We start from the raw sequence: 25438 nt of genomic DNA on the forward strand, positions 1-25438 counted from the left end.
AAACAGCGAGTGATCAGCACATAATCAAATTGCAAATGTCCAAATTCACTTTTTTTTACTAATCTCAGTGAAGTGTTTCCAAGTAGCGCATCCCAGTCCTCCATTTTATACCATTTTGAGCCCTCATGAACTCCAACAGTCAAACACTACAGCTGTGGCATTAGGGAAGTCTGTGAGAGTTCAGTGGTCAGGTTTAAGGCTGGAGACTGGGAGTGGACCGCTGTTCACGAATGGCTGAGAGGAGCTCAGAAGAGGAGGAGCCAGCTAGGGGTGGGGCTTATCCTGCTGTGACGTCACAACAGGCTGCAAACCTGAAGGCTCGATCAGACACACTTTTTGGTCTATAGAGAAAGGAAAGAAATGAGGTGTTGTTCTTTTCTCAGGTTTTTTGGGTCTCTAGAACACTGGCAAAGCAAAAAATATGCTCATAAACAATAAAAACTGGATTTTACATAATATAGCACCTTAAATTTTTCAATAAAATTAGCTTAAGGATTAAATGAAGTAGTAGTTTGCCATTGTGTGAAGAGACTAATTTGCCTTTAAGCTAAGATGAGAAGATCAACACCACTTTCATGTGTGGCGTTACATATAGAGCTAGAAGCAGCAGTCACTTAACTTAGCATAGCACAAAGACTGGAAATAAGGGGAACAGATAGCTTAGCAGCAACAAAATTTAATCTGTATTTCTTTTGAGCCGTAAACAAAAGAGATACAACATGTTCATTTGAGACTTTCACAAGTGTTTGTAAGCAGATTATTATTATTTTTTAAATTTGGACAGGCTTGCTGTTCCTACTTGTTATGCTAAGCTGACTGACTCCCAGCTCTACCTTCAGATTCAATATAGACACATCAGTCCAAGAAAGTGGGGGTTGTTTTGGTTGTTTTTTAATAAGCCAGCGAGAAATAAACCTTCTTGATCTTTGATTACAGCTAGATTGCAGGGGAAATGGGTCAGTCATTCAAGTCTTTTTATATTATTATAAATGTCAGTCAAATGATATAATCAACTTGGACTCGTGTGAGTTGAAGGTGCCCTACAAAGTAGGCTGAACATGACACCAGTTTACAGCACAATGACCACAGAAGAACTTTGTTAGAGACTCAAGTCTCCGTGTAGTGGCAGTGAGTTGACACACAGTATCACTGAGCAGCCCATGTATCACTGCTTATCTTCAGTCATGACGATCATATTACTATTGATCCAATCCTATCTAAGTAGAAGAATCACAGTAAAAAGCCTAAAATCTCACAGACGAATTAAAAAGAAAAAGTGAGCTGGGTATAATTTGAAAACGATCAATTAATTGGTCTATACGCAGTGGGCAGTGTTCTCAAAGCTCCCTTTTTAGAGCATTTTATTTTGTTGGAATACTAAATGTCACAAGATTCTTTTCAATCCTATTAGAAATGAAGCCATTTACAAAGCAAAATCATTGCCAGATAGAAATAAAAACAGTAGGCCAAAGCAATTTCTTATGCTACACAGGTACACAGGGAACAGATGGAAAAATGCTACCAAAATGAGTTACTTAAGTGATTAGTACACAGATTATAAAAAGGGAGCACCTGAAGACAGAAAGCAGTGCTGGTGTGCCACCGATGCATGGTAACGCATCAGACATGCAGTCAGGATGCAAAGTTATTCCTATTACAAACCCACACATAGTGCTCAAAGCAGTAAAAGAAGTGATATGAGACAGTCAACACAATATAAAATAGAACTGCTGGGGAAGAATTCTGTGAGAATCTATTTGGTTGTCAAACAGTAACTGCATGAAAAGTGAGGTTTCACCTCATGGGACATTTTTTATAGCAGAAGCAAAAACAAGCATTTGATTTAACTTTAAAAGTATACCTTCACATTTTGGGAGTTAAACGGAGAAGAAGATTGATTTCTTGTAATGTGAAGCTGTAGTCACTTAACTTAGCTTAGCATAAAGGTTTGAAAGAAGAGGAAACAGTCAGGCTGTATAAAGGCCTACCAGCACCTCGAAACCTCAGGAAGACACATTCTTGTTTGCTTAGTCTGTGCAAAAAATACTTTAGTTTAAAATGACTCTTTACTCATTACACTGTTCAAAAAATAAACATTGTAAAACAGTGAAAATCTGGCATCAAGGGCGCTGGAGAAGATATGCTAAGAACAGTGGAGTACTGTAATGAAAAACCGTGGAAAAAAAGAGCTAAATATCAGTAAAATAACTTTTAGCTGAAATCTATATCTGAAATACAAATGTTTTACATGGACATTATTTACACTTTTTGCCTGCCTTTTTTGTTGCAGTACATGTAAATTAATATTTTTCTCCTGTGATTTTATTAGATATTAAAATTTTTGTTAAAATTACTATTAGTCAATCATTAGTAGACATATTTTTTTCTTTCAAATAACGGTATATATCTGTAACAGTGATATTTTTGCAGATTTAAACACTAAAAAGTTGTAAAAGAACAAATAATTATTTGTGAAAATATTTAATATGATATTATTTACAGTTTTGGTCTGTTTTTTGTTTGTTTTTTACAGTCAACAACTATACTAATACTTTTCTTCTGTGATGTTAAAAGATATTTGTAATCTAACAAAACAAGGGACACTTGTTAATTTACAGTGTTAAGATAAATTCCCCCTTTTTTTACAGTGTAGAACTGTATGTTAAGATACACCATGAAAGCAAAAAATATGTCTTCCCACAATATTTCTGCATATAACCGCACCATAAAACCACTGACTGTCATTTTTATGCCTCTTTTTTGTATATTAAACAAATGAGATAACACTTTGGTTGAGGGCAGCGACAGTTTTTTTGTAATATGTTTATAAATATGTGTTTTGGTGGTGATTTTGCAGCCAATTTGTGCTTTACTAAGAATCACACTTTAATTCCTAAAGCGCTTTTGATTTGAACTTTAAATTAATATAAATACATGTAAAGAGCATTCATGGGGATCCAAAAAGACATTCGTAAGCTTAAAATCAAGCCTTTAATTGTTTCAGGGGTTAACGAATATTGTGGACACCACAAATGAAGAAAAGCTTTCCAATACATCATGAGACAAAGTGAAAAGGCTAGAACACAGCATCTTTACAAATAGGCAGAACTTTGTCCTGAAAATGGGAAAAAATTTAATTGCACATTGTAACAACTAGAGCCCGACTGATAGTAGATTTTGGGGACCGATAGTGAACATGGACATATCGACCAATGATGCGTATATAACATATTTAAAAGAAAAAATGATAAAGTCACTATTTGTTAACTTTCCAACAATGACATTGTTTTGTATCTGTAATACCATTTTAGATCTGCTCAGGCATCACCCTATTGCCTAAAACTTGATTTTACAGCTCCAGGAATCTGCCTGTATTTGTGCATGGTAGGGGTCTACCACCTATTTACCTTGTATATTTTTTTATATCTTGTGTTAGTATGTATCACTATAATTGTCTATGTATGGCCTCCATGCTTTTTCCTTCCCCTGCCTCCCATCATCCCCCCACTCTGACTTCTGTCTCCACCAACTCCCCGGTCAGGTTTCTGTGTCTCTACAGAGGAGATGAAGGCAGAGTGAGGCAGTTAATACATAATGCACACTGAAACTTAAAGAACGCACTTGTGCATCTGTACTACAGGATGCATCCATCACTGCTTCCTTGCTTACTCGCTTCCTTCCTCTATCCTTGCCTCCTCTGCTCTGAGGTGATTAGGGTGGTGCTTCATCATAGCATGTACACCATCACAGCTTCTACCTTTATGTGATCCCCCTCTTTTTTTGTCTCGGCACCCGATCTTTCCTACCCTTCACTTTTTCTCTGAGAAGGAGGTCATAAAAAGGGCTACATCTCTGGGGGAGGTGATTAAGTGATATTACCCCACCAACTCTCTGAATGAAAACCACTCTCCTGGTGCAGCTCATCTCCTCTAAAGGCTTCATGAGTTCAGGGCTTCCTGTGATGCCTTAAAGGTACCCATGGATGGATAATCTAAGCTAGGACTGAACTGAGAGATGAGTCAAATACGTGAAAACAGATGATATAGTGATTTTGTTTTAAAACTGCATGTGCATCAACAAGAGCTCTCAGTTGTCTGTGGCTCAAGAGAGAACTTCTTGGTTCATAACCTGTTGGTCTGACATTTTTGGCTTGAGCTTAAATGTGCAATAAAAAGCAGTTAAATTGTGCATTTTCAGCACACTTTTTTTTCAAAACCACAACAGTTGGCTGGATAATAGCCAAAAGAAAAGTGTTGCTGCCAGACTGAGAAGGTGTTTTGTATACTTGGGAAAACATCCATTGTCCAATTTTAGCTTTTTCACTTTTAAAATGAGAGTATTTTAACACATGTAGGAGGTGCAGCCTGTTGTGCACCAAGAGCTGTTTGTGCTCAAGGTGGTTTCTGTCAGACCAAACAGATACGCTACATTCAAGCTGTGCTGACACCTATTAAAGAGGTGGAACAAGCTGAGGGAGTAGAGTGCCTTGAATCTGATGAGGAACATGTACCTGTCAACAAGAGCTGCTGCAGTGCAACACGGTGGGGAAGCTAAATCCAGATTTTAAGTAGCCCACAGCATGTACAAGGATTCAAAGCAACAAAAAAAAGAACTTTTTCAGAATCAGATTGGTGTTTGCACCACCAGATATTCTAGTTCTACTGCAGCCAAGCACACTAAGGCTTAAACCGTACCTCAATTATGTTTTTGCTTTGTCATGAAAATGGGTAAAGGCAATCATGTTCCCAATTCAGTATCATCTAGCAGTGAGGTTGCAGATTTCAACCAGCTGAATAGCCTTTGTCTTCGTCTTTCCTTCAAAGCATGTAGGAAACCCTACAATGGCCCCTAAAAACACAAAAGACCTTCTGTAGAGCAGTGTTTGCTTTGTCTGTTCTGGCCTACTGTAACGTTGAAACGTGGCAGTGCAATATGGAGGAGGACCTGATTTTGGCTCATTCTAAGGTAATGACAACACAACAATCCTCATTTTCAGGTGATCATACACTAATGAAAACATAATTATGAATTTAATATTCCCTTCCTGCGGTAAGAGCCAGCTAAATCCTTCACACTAGGCCTTTTATGCTGGATTTGGGATGGATGGATGGATGGATGGATGGATGGATGGATGGATGGATGGATATCTAATCACAATATTTCTGTCAGATATTGCAGCTTGATTCATGATAGAACGTTTGCTTCATTTCAGTGATCACAGTGTAATACATTTCAGACATGCAATGAAGCAATACCACATGAAATATCATCACTAGTGAGACCAACACACACGGAGGACAGCGTGAATTAGCAAAACCATGGACAACAGTTAAAACCCTGCAACCGACACACTGAGTAATCTATATGTTAAATTGCAGCCTTAGCAACTTGCTAATTGCATTGTTTAAAATTGCAATTTCAGTTTGAATCCAACTGATTCTTTAGCTGTAATATGAAGCCACCACACTTTGCTAAACCAAGATCTTCTGCATAGCTTAAAACGATGTCATGTGAGAGTATATATGAGTTTGAGTTGAGGTGGTTAAAGCTTATTACCTAATATTATGGTAAAATAACCTTAAGCTTGAACTGTATGTATGCTTCATGCAATAGCACACACTTTGTATAAGCAACTGTGCTACACGCTGAAAGGAAAAAAGACAAAGTGCAACTTGGGGCATAGCCTATACCTCATCACGTTAGCATTTGAGCTACTGGTGTTTTTGTAGATGCTTGTTACTGATCATAGATCTGCCAGAAATTTCATACTCCTGACATGGTGTACAACATGTTTTCAAGACATAACACAGTTGAAATCACTATCCTGCATTCAAAGCCGCCCATATGTTTCAAAATCATACGTTGACCTCTGTGCCACAGTGGTCCAGACGTTCACTTTCCAGCAGCGCAGCGGCTGTTCATCAAAGAAAAAATGATTTTGAAAGCTTTAACCGAAGAGAAGTAGCTTGGAAACAGAAAGAGGTAAAAATGGATATTCATTTCTCAACTGCTGCCCTCAGTAATGGAGTGCGGGAAGGCTACAAATTGTGGTTTCTGTCACAAGACAATGGACAGTGGCCACTGAGGTGCTCCATACAGTAGTAGTGAAATATGAAGTATAAATCACGCCTCTAGCCGTCATACCAAACCTCATACTGACGCTCAAGAAACCTTTTTTTGCTAAATGAAACAGAGTACAACTCCTTAAACACTCCATGAAGTGACTGTTTTTGAAATTGTGTTACAAAAGTATCCCAAAAGCTGCAATAGCCTACCAACAGACACAGGAACAAAGCTGAAGAAAAGACTTCTGGGACGACACTGACCCATCAGCTGGTACAAAGCTCTGAAACAAGGCTTTCCAAGATAGGCTGCGTCATAAATGCATACACATCTGAAAAACACTGTAAAAGTTGTTTGCTGCAGTTCGTGGAACTACTGCAGAGATGCGAACTTATGCCACAAAATGTTCAATGAAAGACATCTTTTGGAATCTTAGAAGCTTTTAAAACAATTTGCGGTTTTATCCAATCTGAATTCCTTCCATGCAAAGACTAGCTATTGTTAATTTGTGTGAAGCCTCAACACATTTGCCGTGACTGACACACTACAGAATAAATACCAACCCCTCACACAGGTTTCTATCACATCCTCTGACTTATTCCTAATATAAAGCATCACAAAGTAATTTTGCAACAATGATGTAGAAGATTTGAAGATGAAAATGCAGATGATTGTCACGCAGAATGGAAAAAGAATCATTCATAACAGCAATTTAACATGACAAGAACCATATTTGATTGAAAGAAACCTCCCAGGACTCTTCTCTCCACACAAATGGTGCAATATGCAAAAGAGGCGGCTTTGCTTTTGGCAGCTGAGCGCCATAAGAGTCTTTACTATAGAGTGTTCAGCTGTCACTGCAGCCCAAAGCTCCCCAGCATTGCTTTAAAGCTGGTAAAGAGCTGCAGCAGTGGCATTTTCACATCCATCCTCAGTAAAGAGGCTGGAAAGGAGCTGCTACAGAGCAACCTTGGACTACATCTGAACTCAGTTGCACAGTCTAAGCCAGATGCCTGCCTTCAGTGTGGCCACATAGGTTATTCTGTCCCTGTCACACCGCCCGAGAGCTGCATGCGCCTCCACTCTACCTTGAACTGAAAAGCATGTCATGAATAATTCATAATTTTTCCGTGTACATACTGTAATATCTGCCCTCCTGGAGGAAGGCGGCTCCATTGAATGAGCCGGTGCATTCGTATAAAACTAAAAGCTGAAACAAACACAAACACTTCCAAGAACTGGAGACTTGTAGATTCAGTGGCGCTAAGTTTGACAAACCATGCACAGGATACATAAAAGTATCAAAAACTCGACCTGAACTGTCAGCACAATTAGCTGATCAAACGGTGTAATGAGGCACCAGCAAATGCTTTGTACACAGGAGCAGGTGTTTGGTCCAAATTTGCTCGGGGCTGCAAAATAAAATATGCCAGCGGTGCAGGGATATGACAGAGCGACGACAGAGGAGCTGTGCATTCAACAGATGAGAAGTGGCATGCATTCAAACAGGTAAAAAGAGCAGGATTCGGTTTGGCTTTTTTTCTTTTTTTTTTACCGCTGATTGAAAGTCAACAGTTTGTTAGAGGCTGGATCCACGCTGTTCATGTCCCCATGCGATGTCAGTCCAGCGGACAAGGCGACAACAACAACAAACCGGTGTCTTTCCTCCCTCTGGTCTGTTTCTCCTTTCGCTAAGAGCGCAAGAACATCACCGCGGCCGACAACAGCTGATCAGAACCCGACTGGTGGTCCGACTCTTTCCGGATCTTCTCTCCTCTCGGCGCGTAAAACTGTCCAATGCGCGATGATGAAGCGGAACGACTGTGCCATAGGAGCTGTGTTTACTGTGTGATCTCTCCCTCCCTCTCTCTCTCTCTCTCTCCCTCACTCACACACACATCAGTGGTGCATTTCAAGTCACCACGGCTTCTTCTTTTTTTTCCCCTGCTGGAGGCTCTGCAGAGCAAAAGGCACCATTCAGAGCAGCTTATTCTTGCTGCTGTTACATCACCGTCAATTACGCGCAGCTTCTCAGTATCCTGGAGCGCAAAGTGATGTCAGGATGCAGGACTCAGAGGATCATGGTCGCTCCGCATCATCCCGTATGAAAAAGGAAATGTGAGCGGAATTCAAACGTGCATTTTCTTTTATTTTTTTCTTGCGTGTGGAACGTGGTCCGATCAGCTTTGTACTTCCCGCTGTCGAATTATTTATCTTAAAATGATGGTAAAAGGCTTGGTAGTCACCTCTTCTAATCAGTCATCCTTCATTAAGGCATTATCAGTTGTAACTAATAGCCTCATTAATACCCCATACCATTTACTCATGTCGTGTCATTGATCATCCATTAGTAAAAAACAACTTCTGGGTTGCCAGGTTGAGAAAAATCCCTCTGGCATGTTTTTCCCCTTTCTGTTTGGTGGTAGGCCAACTGTGATAATAAACGCTTGATCACTCTCCAATGAGCTGCCAAGTGTGAAATCATATCTTTTAATAAATTATTATTATTATAAATTATTATTATTATTATTATTATTATTATTATTATTATTATTATTATTATTATTATTATTAATAATAATAATAATAATAATAATAATAATAATAATAATAATAAATGATTAAAAAATTAGAGTCTGATCATATATCGGTTGCCCAATATTATTGGTCAATATTGGCCTATCACAGATAGATCTGTATCACAGTAAACACAAGATATACAAAATGTATTTCAGAGGGGCACTAAATTGTACACCTAAAGTAATTAATAAGTAGTTGTCACTAGAGCTCCACCGATATATCAGGGGGCCGATATTAGTTGACACTGGCCTGTCACATATGACGCTCATGTGAAAACTTTATTTGTATGGAACATATTGCTGGGGAAAAAAAGGTGCTTTGGGTCATTTAGGAACAGTGTCATCACATAGTCTGTCCAACAGAGCAGCTACAACTCCCATTTTTACAATCCTCTCAGCTCTGTCTGCAGCACATGTAGCAGAGTACGTATCACAGTACTGAGCAGACAGTGGTGCGGAGCCAAGCAGTGTCTGCATGCTAAGTTGCTAACTAGTATGTTGCATACATTGCTGGAAAGTTAATAAAAAAAAGACTCATCATTTTCCCCTTTTGATATTACTCAAACACTCTAACATATACGTAAACAAGGCCAGCCAATATATTGCAATCAGGATATCTTACTTCCTAAAATCAGTACTGGCCCCAAAGATCCAGGGTCTGTTGGATTCTATTTTAATAAATCAAGTTTGCATTAATAAAAAGTTGTTTAACCAATGATTTTTCCACAGCCCCGCAATTAAAATGATATTCTTATCAATGGATAGTAACTGAAACTCAAAGCATTAGTAAATGAGCCGTTACTTACAAAGCCCTGCAAAAAAAGTGTCGTTTTTAGAAAGTAATAGACCATTTTGTAACATTTCTCTAAAAGCAGACATTGATCTTTGCGTTTTTTTGGCCTCACCAATTAATCTCTCATATGTGCTCTGCTGGGTCAATCCCTTCAACTGCAGGTGAAGTCATTCTTTCTTTTATGCATCTCCCTCCTCTCATCATCTCCCTCGGCTCCCTTTTAACCTCTTCATTATGCATTTCTCTGCCTTCCTTTAATTAAACTTTGGGTTTTTCGACACCAAGCAGTCGCTGCTGGAGATGCACAACATTCACGGGGACAGAAACCTGAGACACCATTTCTGCCACAACAAACCTTTGCGTTCTGTTGACATTGGCTTGACTTAATCTATGTTTAGGGTCCCACCAGACCTGACTGTAGCACGTGTGAAAACAATGGGAAAGACTGAAAGCAAATTAATCATGCAGTACTGCTGTTAGTGCTAGACTGACAGTTGATAAGTTGATATTACACTAGAGCCTACTTTGGTTCACAAATCTAAGAAACACCTATCACAATTGTCATTAATATTATGGCTCAAAAAGGAAATATTCATTATGTATGCATAACATCATCCATGCATTAACAAATATAGATTCCTTTATGTTGCTAAAAAGTACATTTATATAGGAAATACTGTATAGCATGTCATCAAATAAGGTCAAACTCTGTTAGATGTTAAAAACTGTTCTAAAACTCCAATAACAGAAGTCCAAATAGACTTATTTAGAATTTCTAAGGTGCAGCATTGCAAAGAAAGTGCCATAAAGTCGAACCACATATATAAAGCATATGAAAATTAGAAGTTTTTATGTTTTAAGGCTGGGCTCTGTGAGACTTCAAACAGAATCAAGAAAACTGAAAGACATCATCAGTTCAAAATTAGGTTTAAATGCAAATTGCATAAAATTAATCGGAGGTCATACCACAAAGGTGACAATACATTGCTACATGTGCTTTTTGAGATGTTAAATACAACACTAGTTCTGTTACAACAACACATCTTTGTGCTACAACAACATTCACATGCCCATATGTACATTGAAACAGGATTTGGTGGCTGTAATTGCTCTTTCTGTTCACACTGGCCGTGAGGAAATCCCTTCCTAATGGGATCCCGAAGGAGTACAAACTCCACAGTCTAGATTCTGTGCAAACATGTAATTTGAGTTTTTCAAATGAAAAGAGTGTCTTCCAAAATTACTTTTTTGTATGAATTTTTCCCTTCTAATTTCCCCTGATAGTATTTCCTTGCTGAGCTGGAAAGATAAAAGGGAAAAGAAGAGACAATGGGTCCCAAAAATACTGCATCTATGAACAATACCCAGTTGATTTGTTGAAGTCAGACAGCTGAATTTCAATTTCAATTAGCTCTGACTGAATATAAAAATGCATTTGTGCGCAGAACAAGGACTTTCGTCGTCATCTTTTACATGGTAATCGTGTTACGAATAGATCTCTTTATGGACTGGAGGAACAATTACAGCCTGCTTTGGAGTAAACTGTATCAAGCATATTGTGAAAAAAATGTTAACCCATCTTTTAACTTCTTAATGCTACAAGATGGGGAAAAAGGAAAGAGAGAAACACAAGGAAGCAAAAGTGAACACCGAGGAGGAGGAGGACACATATAGAAAAGAGGAATGTGAGAAAAAAACATGTCAAGATGGCCTATAATTCTTGATTCTGTGTTGTCTTCCTCATTCACTGCCACACAAACACACACAGCCGATGAAATGTGAGCTTAGGTAAATCTGATACCTCCACAATAGGCCAGCCACAGCCTGTGTCTCCAGCTCAGTCTACACACAACATGAAAGAGTGCAGGAATGCTCGGCTCAGGCTACACGGCACTCAGCTGCTCATCAATTTTTAATCAGTAGAAACCCCCCTCTGTGGCACGCCACACCACAGGAAAACACCTAAAGCTACCAACACACATGGCATTTTCGCTTCTTTCTCTCTCTCTCTGAATGTGACTACCTTCAAAAATAGCTCGTGTTGAAATGCAGCTGTAATCTGCAACAGCCTGAAGCCTCCAGGAGAACGAAACCTTTTGAAAGGAGATCAGACAAAATAAAGGCTTCAGCTTTCTCACGTCGGGATCAAGTTACAACCAGCCGACCTGAGATACCTGAACAGCCCCACCTCTAATTAGAGCCCAACGGCTGATAACAAACACACACCCACACTGACACACACACCCACATACACACATATGCAGTCATACATGTTACATAAAGGCAACTTCACACTCTCCCACCCTAGTGTCACACTTTGTCAAGCCCCATGGCCTTTGCATAAAAGCTTTTTTTAACAAATGCCTATGAAGTCACTCTTACCAAGGGAAGTGCGAATGAGGAAGACTTCCTCTTCAAAGATCAGCCTATTAATATGGCCGAGGGGCAATCACACAACAAGCCTGCTATGCAAAGAAAGAACATTTGTAATGTGAAAACAATAGTGTGCTTCAGGTGACAAAAATAACCCACTGATGCCTACAAGGCAAGAACCCATAAAAATACATGACAAAATGGTTTACAGCATGCACTTGGCTGCAGCTAAACTTCTTTATCGGTTGTTCTAGTGATTATTTACTGGCTGGATTTAAGCAGTTTGGCTCATGAAATGTCAGAAAAAGAGTGACGAAAGTGCCTTCACAACTTCGAATACCCCAAATTTACTCTGCTCAATAGAGTGTAGTTGATCACTTTTCTGTTTTCAGTGGTCAACATGTTTACTTGACTAATCGATTTAGCTCTTCCACCTGGCTGACTTTCAAAGTCTTCTTCTTCCATTTTTGCTTTAGCTTAGACAGACAATAAACATGCAGACAAACAACAAGGGGTAACATGCTGAGTTCATCAGTTGGAATCAAACTGGATGTTGTGATAACATTTGTCTAAAAATGTCATGTATTATAGTGGACAAATTAAAAATCATTGCAGCCAATGAGATTCTTTTCTGTGCACATGCATAACATCCAAAGCTAGAATTTGTCCTCTTTGAATATGATATGAATTTCAACTGCCCTTAATGGTGTATAGCTAATCAAAGTCAGCAGCCTTTGTCACACGGAGCATGAGGTTGTTAAATTTTAATGCACAATATCACAGACCAACTACTACTACCACTACTACATGCTACTGTAAAATCTCTATTTTGATTTGCTTTTGGCACCATTAAAAGTGATGTAATCAAGCTGCATTTCTCATGAAACCTTCAGTATGATTAGCTCTGGAGTGTTAGATTCATGATGAGAGACTTTATTTGTCTAATTTTTCACGATGCGTGCCATGAGACTTGAACACAGAGGACTGGGGTAAGACTTAGCCAGAGCTTGATAATAATAACACAAACAGGGGCAACAAATGCAGAAACATATTCTCATGGAATGTAACCTTCACTGACAGAGAAGAGGAAGTCTACATGGTTGTTGTGCCAGGAAATACAGACAAGCATAATGAGGAATTTGAACCAAAACTGTAAAGAAACTATGTCTAAGGACACTTGGAGAGCCCAGTACTCTGTGAAGGCCAATGCTCTTTTGCCAGTTTTAAGGAAAACAATCCAGATCCACAGCAAAATTTAAGGTGGAGTTTCTGACAATTACAATTACCAACAGTGAGTAATATATTTAGGAGTGTTCCACTGATCAACAGTAGGTGGCAGTAATGGTTCAGGAGGTGTAACAACAAAGAAGACCGCTAGCATGCTAACATAGATGTAACCAAAGTACAGACTTGGAATGTGCCATAGTATGTCAAAAATACCAACATGTCTCCAGCCATGCAGTTGCCTTTTGCACTATGCAAGCCAGCTGGCTTTTCTAGACATTCTGACCCACAAACACAACTGAAGATACGTTGCATACGTAATAGGCTTGAGCTGCCAAGAGCACTCAGACACATGGCGGGTCATTTCACACTACAGACTGCCATAAATATATGAGCAAGAGCTTAAGTTGCAATGTTATGACAAAGTCCCAACTGTATGAAAGATGATGTAGTTTGAAAGGGCAGCTGTAGTACGTGTCGAAAGTAAAAACTGTGCAATTTGCAATGAAGAAAATGAGGTCTGCAAATCCTTGTTTATTAGGCTTCGAGGGTGCATGTAGTGTTTTGGTAGAAACACTTCAGTGAAAAGCTTTACTTGTTTAAAAAAAAAAAAAAGCTTCACATTGGGACTCGAAAGTTTAATTAGGATCCAAATTGTGAGAAGCAGCAGTCTGCTCTAGGGCAGCAAATATGTGGCAAATTCAGAAGAACTCCATGACAAGTGAACCATAACTATCAGTTCAGAATTTTTGTGCATAGACTGTCAGCTGATTATCTGTTTTTATGGAACAAATATACCGATTAGGCATAACATTATGACTACCAGCCTAATATTGTGTTGGTTCCCTTTATGCTGCTAAAACTCCTCTGACCCAGTGGGGCATGGACTCGGGACCTCTGGGGATGTCCTGTGGCACCGGGCCACTCCTGGGCAGTTTTTGTGGTGTGTTGGGGTGCACTGTTCTCCTGAGGGTGGAAACTGGCATCAAGGACTGCTGTTGCCATAGAGGTTGGGGGGTTGAGGGGTTGCTTGACCTGCAATGTTTAGGTGGGCGGTACGTCAAACATCCAAATGAATGTCAGGATTCAAGGTTTCACAGCAAAACATTGCATTATCCTGTCAGTTGTCATAATGACTGGTAAGCATTATTCTTTGTATTTATTGGGCACTTTAGTATTGGTTCGGAGGTCACCTCTAACACCCTGTTTTCATCTGTGTGGGACCTGGCAGTGCCGGACTATCTCAGGCTGTCTGCTCCCCAGACAAATGCAGCTTCAAAGATCAGGATATAAACGTAGGTGTAAGCACTGTAGTGTGTGGGTTTACAGTCCATGTGTCCATGCCAGCGAGGGTGCAGTGCACAGGTACACTAATTGCATATGCACGAGCACCAGCAGCCTCTGCAGTACACGAAGCTGCATGATGCAGATCAGGAGCTCTCGACTCAATAGTGCGATAATCCCTCTCAGCTTCCCCGCCTTCTCTCTGGACAGCTGCCACTCCGGCCCTTTAGTCTGAAGAGTAAACCACAGCACCTTTCCCACGCACAGGATAAACACGGGTCTGCCTGAAAGTTTACAATGTGTTTAGATTGACTGATGCTAGACCACACTGGATCCGGTAGGACTCTCATCTGTTATTAGGGATGTATGAAAATGAGTAAAAACAAATTTAAGCAAAGTAGATGACATGCAACTAGAAACATCATCTCAGTGGGGGACTTCATCGGTTACACATGTCCAAACGCAACATGCAAATCAACAGATCTACTGTGACGTCATTGTCTTGTCTGTGGATAATATGTAACCTGCAGCAGGAAGGATGCTTCATTTGATTATTATCAACATTCACCTACTGTACTACACTATGTTGCACATCTAGGTCACGCTTAAGGTTTGTGACAGTGGTGTAAAATACCTAAATAATTACTCAAGGAGTATTTTCATTTTATGTCATTTCATATCTCCACTCCACTACATTTCATATAGCAGCTAGTACATTTTGTTGCTCAAGATTCCTAAAACAATTATGCTTTTTAGATTGACACATTACCAATAATAGGCATAAAAATACAATGCTTTTAAAAGATTGCATACTTTGGCTTTGGGCATTTTCAGATTTGAGTTCCAGTAGTTCCTCTGAAGAGTGATTTCCTGTTTAAACTTCTCAAATGCTTCATTTCAGTAACTGTTTGGTTGAATTGTCCAATAACTCACACACAGAGACATTTGTGCAGCAGAGCTTTTTATGAATTATTTTCTTCCATTAATCATCCCACAATTACCTGAGTGTATATAAAGTATTTACAACTCGCTCCACTTTGATCTTTTTCTACAGAATAAGAACTTTTAATATTAAGTACGTACTGCAGTTTTGCTTCTGTACTTTGTCATAATTAAGCATTTGAATATAGAACTTTTATTTGTGATGGTTCATATCTGCAATGAATAATCAGACAGTAAAAAATGAAAATTTCTCTGGTTGTTGATGAAACCCCTAAAAACTCATCTCTGTGTACCAAGGTGATATACTCAATTTTTTTCCAGTGTAAAATTACACTACATTACACAATGTCAAATGTAACATTAAAATGATTCATGATTTAGTAATTGATTGAAATTGACCAAAACTGATTAGGTCATTCCTCATAGCACACTCTACTTTAGGTATACACCAGTAATGTTCTGTAGTACAGCACGGCACTAGTACTATTGCCGCCTTTGTTTTAAATTATAATAATACAGCTTTTTATAAAAGCAAACACTGTTCATCTATTTTTCCCCAACTTTTCAGTGGCATTTAATACAGCTGATCATGCCTTATTTTTTAAAAAAGTGATTGAAGTGTGTGATGTTATATCAGATTTTGTGAAATTTGCAAAAGGTGTCCCACATGGCTCAATCCTGGGGCCTCCACTATTCAATCTTTATATTAATAATATTGTCTCCTCTGTATCTAGTAGTAATGTACACTACTTGTTTTTAAGTTTATTTGCAACGTAAAAGAAAAAATATAGAAATACATACAGAAAAAAAGACAATTTCATGTCTTCATATTTTTCATATCCACTGGTTGCAGCTTGTCAAAAGTGAGGATTTAAAAAATAAACTGAATATCTCTTACTTTACTCTTGGTTGGATAAAACCAGCATTTTTAAGATCCAACTATAGGTGCATTAGATATATTCACTTCATCCTGTAAAGAGTCATTGTGGGGTTGGAGCCTATCTCAGCTGACACTGGGTGAGAGTACAGGTTGTTAGTCCATCACATGACCAACACAAAGAGACGGAAAACCAATTTAGAATCACTAATTTAAAAGCTAATGAATTTCTAATAGAAAGATATCATATATTATATTATATATTGAAATTCAGATTAATATTTTTCAATATATTTTGACACACTACACACAATACAATGAATTGACAATTAGAGAAAATTAATCATTAGTTGTAAAGGAGGATTTTTATATTGCTGCTGCTTTCACTTTTGTGAAAGATAAGAATACTTCTTCTGACAATCAGGGATTCAGACTATTTTATAGAAATCATTTTTCAATAAACATTCAGCTGCAGTAATTCTCTCTTGTGTTGTCTACTGGCACTCATTTACACACATTAGCACATGCGCACACACACACACACACAACACACACACACACACACACACACACACACACACACACACACACACACACACACACACACACACACACAAACATGGATGATTTGGATTCAGACCTTGCCCTCTTTGTTTCTAGAGCCTCCCAAATGCCAGCAGGTCACCATGTGGCCTCTGCAAAATGTCACTATGTCAGGTTGCAGCGATTGACGATGGCGGTCTCATTAAGTGTGATCGGGTGAATTAACCTTTTGTCTGTAACGATCAGACCGGCCCTGGACACCACTCTGCCCTTGGCCCTTTAGATACATGTGTATGTGTGCTGTTGTTTCACACTAACATTGTATTTTAGACCAGGTAACTACTGAATATGAGTTTGCACAGAGAGCTGCATTAGTAGGCTGCTGATGGGCAAAGACAGTTTATATTGTTACAGAACACAAAGAAACACAGTCGGCTGGTTGTCTGCCTGTGAATGAAGCCCTTTACTGCACCTGCTCTCCACATGAAAGTCACTGCTTCTTAATGCACATACTCCTCCTAGTGGAAAGGTATGGCCAGTGTCATAGGCATCAGGCATTTCTACACCGTTTCAAATAGTTGCAAACAAAAGCTGGTGAATTTTAACTCATCTGTTTAATCTTCTTGTATTCTGTGCCATCAAAAAAGCTCAAAATGTGAGTAGTGTTTGTGTGCATACCTTTTCTTAAATCCATTTTCAACCCTAATCTTGCCAACATATGATCGTATCATTGCTTTTAAAGGAACAGTCTGCCCTCTTGTGGTTTTAGTATTTATCACAGTCAAATGGGAAGGAAATCAAAAAACAGATACTTACTGGGTATAGTTTCTTCAATTCTTTGTTGCTTTGATTCTGCAAAATGTTCAAAACCATTCTGCAAATTTCTCAGCTAGCTTGTCAGTTCTATCCCCTTTGAAAGTTTAAATGGATTCAGATCAGCTGATTGACTGCAGAAGCCTCTCTGTTATGTTCAGGAAACCAGCTTTAGAGGACGTTTGCTTTGTGACACGGTGCATTATCTTGCTGGAAGCAGCCATTGGAAGATGGTAAACTGTGGTCAGCAACAATACTCAGACAGGTGGTGGCATTCAAACCATGACTGATTGGTGTTAAGAGGCCCAACGTGTGCCAAGAAAACATTCCCACACCATTACACCAGCAGCAGCAGCAGCAGTCTGGACTGTTGACACAAGGCAGGTTGGGTCCATGAATTCATGCTGTTGACGACAGATTCTGAGCCCACCATCTGCAGCCTCAGCAGAAATCGAGATTCATCAGACCAGACTACATTTGTCCAGTCTTCAGCTGCCCTGTTATGTGCCTCAGATTTCTCTATTCATGGCTGACAGGAGTGGAACCTGACATGTTCTTCTGCTGCTGTTGCCCATATGTGTCAAGGTTGTCAGTGTTGTGTATTCGCAGATTCTGACATTTACAGGAACTCTTCCATCTGATCTAACCAGTCAGGCCACTCACTCTTATCCTCATTGCCAAAATGTTTCTGTCTGCAGAACTAACACTCTTTCAAGCCATTTAGATTATTGTGTGTGCTTCCAGAAACACTCAAAAAAAAAAAAAAAAAAAAAAAAAAGCCACCGTCAAAGTCAGTGAGATCCCATTTCCTCCCCATTCTGTTGTTGGATATGAATATGAACTGAAGGTGATCTTTTGCCCTGCTACCACACGACTGGTTGATTACATGAATAAGCAGGGGTACATGAGTTCCTAATAAAGGTGTGTCATAAAATGGAATATGAATAACATGCCCAGTAATTTTGCATGTTGGGATTCGCATTATTTGCTTTCGACATGACATTTCAGGATATGTAGTTTCGATGAATAACACCCTCTATGTCATCTTAACCCTCACCTTAACTATTTAGTGTGCCATTTTAACAGCGAAATAACACACTAAAAGCATAAAATGCGTCAACATGGCCCATTAAGTCTGGCAGAAGTGGCATGCTATTTACACCAATTACCCATAATATTAAACCACTGACAGGAAAAGTGACTTTGTTCCAATGCAACATTCTACTGGGAATCCTTGGGTCCAGGCATTCATGCAGAGGGTATTTTGACACATACAACCCACCTTAACTTTGCTACAGATCAAGCATCTCCCACAGGACAATGCACCCCGTCACACCACAAAAACTGCACTGAAGCAACTCAAGGAACACAACAAAGAGCCCAAGATATTGACCTGGTCTCCAAAATCCCTAGATTCTGATCCAGTATCTATAGGATGAGCCTTAAAACAAGCCAGATCCACGGAGGTCCCACCCCACAACCCGAAGCAGCCAAAGGATCCACAGCCAACATCCTTGTGCCAAACACCACAGAACATCCTCAGAGATCCTGTCTACATGTCTCACCCTATCAAAGCTGTTTTGGCAACACAAGGAGGACTTGTACAATATTAGGAAGGTGGTTTTAACATTGTGGCTGATCAATGTGATACATTTACATGTAATTTCATACATTTGTTCATGTTCCCCACAAGATAAACTGTGATAACTTCGGATACCCACTTTTTCAACTAGAGTCATCATCAAACCCCAAAAGTTTGCTTTCTGAATACGTAATATCTAGAATTAATGTCATGCACATAAGTGAATGTTAGTATACAAAGCTAAGACAGTGAGCAGGATAAACATTATTCCTGCTGTAAACAAATCTGCAAGTTCCCTTTTAAACTCTGAGGATGATCGACACCTTAATGTTAGTTCTACACACCATTGTTTGTGAGTGGTGCTTAGAGATTTTGCTTCATTGAACTTCTTATCACCGACTATTGGAAAGAAATTGAAACCTAAATACACATTTAGATGTGTATTTTACTACACTTTGTCTATTTGCATGTGTAGATAATCTAATACCTATCTTTCAAAGCTATAATCTCAAACATTGAGCCAGAAATTTCCACTTCAGTAGCACTTACTGACACCAAACATGTAAATTTCATTTCTATCTACATTCTAAAGCATTTTATAGAGGGGTCAATTCACATAATATTCACACTCTGATTTATATAATGGTTTTTTTTTTTTTTTAAAACATGGCAAATATGGATTTTATTTCCGCCTGTTGACAGTATTTTCTGATTTATGAAGTGATAGAAAGAAAAATTCCCTCTGTAAAAACCTTTGGCTCCAATATACCAATAAAATGAAGCAATCATTTTGAACTTTGCTTTATCCAAAGTTCTGATTTCTGTTCAGGAAATGTACTCAAATTACTCGTAATCAAATGTTACAGTGCTTCATTTGCATATTTTCAAAGGGAAATTTGTGAAACTTGTAATACAACAATAACTGTCTTAATGTTTGAGGAAGTAATCAGCTGGGTAAGTGAGTGGAGAGTGCATTTATCTGTGCATTTCTGTCAGTATGGACATGTGTTTTCTGTCATACATAAATTTGCAAACCAAAACGAATACATTCTTTATTCGGAATACCTCAGTAAAAGTAGCAACATGCAATAAAATGCATACACTACAGCAGTAGGAGGTCCACCGTTTGGGAAAGTCCCTTTAAGCACTTTTCTAAAAGAACATCTACACTTCAACAACTTAATTTCAGCTACATCTTTACAATCGCTCCTGAAAGTCAACCCTTATGTCTCTGCAAATGCGTTCACAGTGCAAATCCATCTCTTTCATTCTTTCACATCTTGCTCTGTTGCTCACCCTCTAACCAAGCAGAGGTTCTGGCTGGCCTCCTGTAAAACCGCAGGGTAAAAATGTACAACAATAACCCTTCGCAGGCTCCATTTCCTCCCGTGTCTCTCCCAGATCGCTCTTCAAGGGTTACGATGGGGGCAGTGGGCTGGCATGAAGCAACGTACATCAAGTGTACACTCCGGCTGTTCCCATACTGTGCAGACTTCTTTTGATCTTTTTTCATTTCTAATTTCTGGCACTTCAACACACGCTCACTTTCGTTTTGCGTCACCCTCGACAGTGACCGTGGTTTAAAAAAGGAAGTTTGTACAATTTTGTGAAAAAAGAAAACCCTCCCCAGCTTATGAGACTTGTATGCATGTGGCTTGTGGCTGAGCTCGAGGTGGCCGCATCTCAACCAGTACCCAACTTTAAGTACAACTCGCTCCACACTGGGCTTATTCCAGCCAACTATAATGGGAAATGTTTTTCCAGCCTCCAAGCTTTCCTGGAGCAGTGCACAGTGCATTTTAATGTGTAGGTATGTCTTAAAGCCCTAAATGGAAGCAGATGTTCTAGTCGAAGAGTAAAAGTTTACATAGGGTTGTAATCAAGTGAGGGATTTTTCTCTCTTTTCTTTTGTTTTGTATTTTTTCTTCTAGTAATTTGAGTCTATTTTTCTGTCTAAAAAAGCCTGGTGCGCTGCATTGTGCGCATGGCTGAACTGTGCTGGGTTGTACTGAGCTATGCAGCCACATATGGGAGTGATTACAGTCCAGTGTTTATCAGACCTCACTGAAGGACTGACTGTACAGCTGAGTAGTGCAGCACCAGCCTTGTGCACACTGTTCCCACCTCTAACTCTCTATACAATCAGATAAGTGACAATAATATCATTTACTACTCAGATTGCATATGCAAATATGTTTCTTGGAAGCAAAGTCTTTCTAAAGACAAAATGATCAGTTGATCAATCAATGAGTCCAGACTGTTTTCATTAATGATTAATCATATACAGGAATGGTGAGACCATTTAACATATAAAAGTTTGACTACACATCTGCTGCATGTGAAAAAGTTGTATAAAGCCGATTGTCTCTGCAGAGGGAGCTGCATGAAGTTGAAAATGAAAAAAATCTGTGGATGTGGAGTTAGAAAGAATTAGTTTATCAGACCAGTTGAGCCCGTTGCTCATGTCTGCTGAAGGCTTGAGGCCACATTAGCCGCTACTAGCATAACACGCGTAAAACTGGGCCACAATGTTAGCAGTCAAGTTGCATAGTGGGTAATGTAGATGCCAGGTTCAGGCAAGGAGGAAGAACATGTGGAACACAGATCTAAATCTACAAGGTCCAAACTTGGTGGTTCTAGCTTGTCAAATATTTTCTGGTTGTCTTCCTTTTATGGCTGTAAACAGAAGACCCTGACCCTGTTACCGTGACCTTGACATCTGACAGCAGGACATCTGTCAGCAGGACACCAGGTGATGACTTAACAAAACAGCAGAAATCTGCAGACAGAGGCGGCTGGTGTACATGAGCAAAACCACAGACGTGCAAAATCTGTTCAAAATCCATGCAAATCAATTTTTTGGTGTTTCTATATCTTAAAAACTTGAACTAATCCTTCTGTTGTCAGAACACTCAATGAGTGTAGAATAATGAATGAAACTCAGCCCATGAAGACTACGTATTAACTGGCACTTACTTTAGATCCATTTCCATACTGTTGCTCTGCATCCCCACACTACTGATTTTATAGCCACAGTCTTATCTGAAAAATTCATCAAACACATAATTTAAAACAACAGCTGTGTGAATTCAGCGATATTTCCATGCATCCGACTGATCACTTATAGCGAAAGAGGCGACAGAAAATACTGGTCTCACACATTCACACACATTTCTGTTGGCTGGCATGTGACCAGCTGCCAATGACGGACGCAGAGAGAGTCTTCTTCCTGAAAGGGGTGTGGACAGCAGCAGCGTAGCTGCATTTAAAGCTACAGACACCAAAACAGGCCACGTAGAACTGGGGTTATACAGCCATCCGTTATCTGTACACCGCTTAATCTTCGTTAGGGTTGCATAGCAGCTGAAGTCTATCCCAGCCGACGCAGGGTGAGTTGAAAAATTAAAAGACATATTCTGGGGACATGTGAGGATTTCATTAACTGGCTCAAAGTGGCACAAATGGGACCTTTAAATAAGGGGGAAAAAAAACACACTTCCTGTTTCCAAACTTTTACTCCCTGCAACAAAGGTCTTCTTATTCATTCATTTCCATGAATAAAATAATTAACATTTAGGGGATAAAGTGCACAGGCATAAGCTGCCATGAGAGTATTGTGAATTCTGGCGGTAAAAGAGGGCTTACAATGCAAACAGACATGCCTTTCATCCACACCTTCTCCGGTGTGGACAATTATAACAGTGAAGCCTATGCACCATCAAAAGACCTGCTACTGCAAGGCCAGGGGGCTGCAGAGGTGTGTAACAAATGCACAAGCTGTCTTAACAGATGCATCACACCAGAAAACACTTCCACGTGTCAAAAAACAACACATTTTGCCATTTAATTTAGAGGTATTGTTAAACACTAACGGATAAAAAATATCTGTAGACTAACTGATAATGAAAATATCAATTAGTGGCAGCCCTACGCCTTTCAGATGTTGAATTAAAAGTGACTTTCTACTTCTTCATTCATTCTTGCCTAATGCAAACACATACAACTATATGTACAGGGGGCATTTACAGTATGCGAAGCAGAGAAGCGCCTTAAGTCAGCAAGAATGTCAGCTTCTCCTCCAATCCAGATCCCTGCTGAGTGCTTTATGACAGACTGTAACGCAGAGGGAGACCCCAGCAGACCAGCTCATCACAACTACTTTCAGCTCTGTCTGTTAGAAAGCACATCAATATGCTCCCATCTATCAAGAGTCTGTTTGTGTATTCTGAGATCTAAACACAAACTGCGTGAAAACATGTCTGACATTCAAAACATATGTTCTTCATTCACATAAAGCTTTGAAGTCTACTGTAAAAGCTTCACCAGGAAACCACAAGAAGACAAGCCCTAATACATATTTCCTTCTGTTATTTGAAAGGCACATGTGCTTTCAACTCGTTCTCCCATGCATTTACAAAGCACGTGAACGCAGCACGGCGCACTCCAGCTACATCTGGATCCAGTCTTGTGCCAATCTGACAAGCAGCAAGCTACAGCAAAACCCCTGGCAACTGCAGTAACAAAACATTGTGGGTTTGGCAGCGGGCAAGGTTAATGAAGACGCTGATAGCGTTTCAAAGCAAATGCTCTCAAATAACCTCTAAAGTGAGAAGTTAAGGGAGAAAGGAGGATGAGAATATTAGCGACTGAAAGAGATTGTCAGAGGTGCAGCCCGCCAACGAGCTATTTTTGCTCCATTAATGTGGCTGCAGTTGCCGGTGATGACATTGTTGCTTTGTTGCGCGAAGCGTTTTAAGAAGAGAATGGAAGCATAGAAAGTAAGACATTTGCAAACTTAATGAAATCATTTCAAAACTCACAAATCCATGCTGTCAAACCTAATCTTTCCTGCCTACTTTGCAAACAGGCACCTTATCTTGATGTATTTGTTAGGTCTTGATTACAAAATCAAACCATAGTATCATGTTCTAATCACACATTGTTACCTTGATGATAAATGGGTTTCTCTTCCCTCACGGTCCAACAACATACTCCAGCTGCTCTCCGCCAGCACATGCCTTTCCTTAAATGAACTACAAATGTTCTGCAAAGGATTGATGAGAGCCCCAAAGATTCCATGCAATGAGGTTAGTTTCCATCTGAATTTGCTGATGCTGCCATTGGATTCATAGAAAGCATGCTGCTGTCTTTCAGTGATTTTTAACACTAGCTTCATCAGAAAGCATCTTCCTCCTGCGGTCAGGGTTTGTATGTCTCGTAGCAATGACCATTCACATCATCCCCCTCTGTCTCTCTGGCACTGTCTGTCTGAGTAATGTATGCTCTGCCAGGTTTGTGGTCAGAGTCGAGCCAGTGCTTTCTTGGCTCCTTCAAGTGTCACCGTGTAGCCTAATCTCATTCACGCACGATTAGCCGATGCTGTCTGGAAGTGCTTTGAGACAAGCCAGAGACAAGAGTTCGGTGACAGGCGGACTTCACAAAGAGACAGGCCGCAATTGTTATGGAAAATAATAGAAAACGACTCTAAATAGCTTAGGATTTGTTGTTCTTGGAGGATATCCAGGTCTTCCTCTGTCAGGCTCCAGACTTGAGGGCATGCTTTGTGTTTGCTGGCTTATGCATCAGCATAATAAGCTCATATTTCTTAAAAGACTACTCCACTGATTAGCATCGCGCTCTTATAACATTGCCAGAGTCACGGTGGACCAAAACTGATGCAGCAGAAGCACAAATATATATTTTTTCTATGAAGAATTCTTCTGTTCTTCTTGTTAAAACCTGGAGCCTACAATATCCACAATTTGGGGTCAACTCACAACTGATCCAAATTTAAAATTACACAAACTTCAAATCAAAATACCACTGAAATGCCTTTGTTTATTCATGCTCTACATATGTTAAACTAAAAGGGGACTTTTGCAGTGTTGGCGGGGTGGCAGTTGCATCAAAGGCAAATTAGTACATTTATCTGGAATCAGTTGAGGAAAAGAAATAGTAAAACAAACAATCAAAAAAAAGTTTAATATTCAAGTAGTAAATGAGGAAGGGTCAGCATCAATTTGAAAATAAAAGAAGCCTTTGGGTGTGAATTTAAAACACCTACTCCTCATCATTTACTGGCCCCATCATAATCTGTTTTAAGGTCTTGGATAGAACTACTTCAAATGTGGAAAATGTTGTATGAAGCCTTTTGTGTCTCCACATTTCATACTGCACTCTCCAGAGACAGAAAATGTTTTTCACATATGAAGTATCGTCCAAGGCCTTTAAACAGATTATCATGTGTTTAATTGGTGGATTTCAGGCAATTTAATAGCCAAGTGAATTAGGATGCTTGCCGCGTGGGTTCAAATGACATGAACAGCAGAGACTGCATATAAAGATGGATGAACCCTCTGGGATGT

General features: G+C 39.5%; 1 protein-coding gene across 5 annotated transcripts in view; it reads right to left on the reverse strand.

Annotated features, from left to right (window-relative positions):
• Nucleotides 1-25438, reverse strand: part of garnl3 (GTPase activating Rap/RanGAP domain like 3) — a 97665-nt gene that overhangs the window by 68137 nt on the left and 4090 nt on the right. Inside the window, exon 1 of one of the 5 annotated variants that reach the window (XM_023298817.3) lies at nucleotides 7619-8375. The exons of the other annotated variants lie outside the window; for them this stretch is intronic. Coding sequence (XP_023154585.1) covers nucleotides 7619-7668 — 50 coding nt within the window. The 5' untranslated portion in view covers nucleotides 7669-8375. Of the gene's footprint in view, nucleotides 1-7618; nucleotides 8376-25438 lie in introns of those variants that run through there. 5 annotated transcript variants of the gene reach the window in all.

Source organism: Amphiprion ocellaris, chromosome 17 (genome assembly GCF_022539595.1).
Source record: "Amphiprion ocellaris isolate individual 3 ecotype Okinawa chromosome 17, ASM2253959v1, whole genome shotgun sequence".
Taxonomy (NCBI): Eukaryota; Metazoa; Chordata; class Actinopteri; family Pomacentridae; genus Amphiprion; species Amphiprion ocellaris.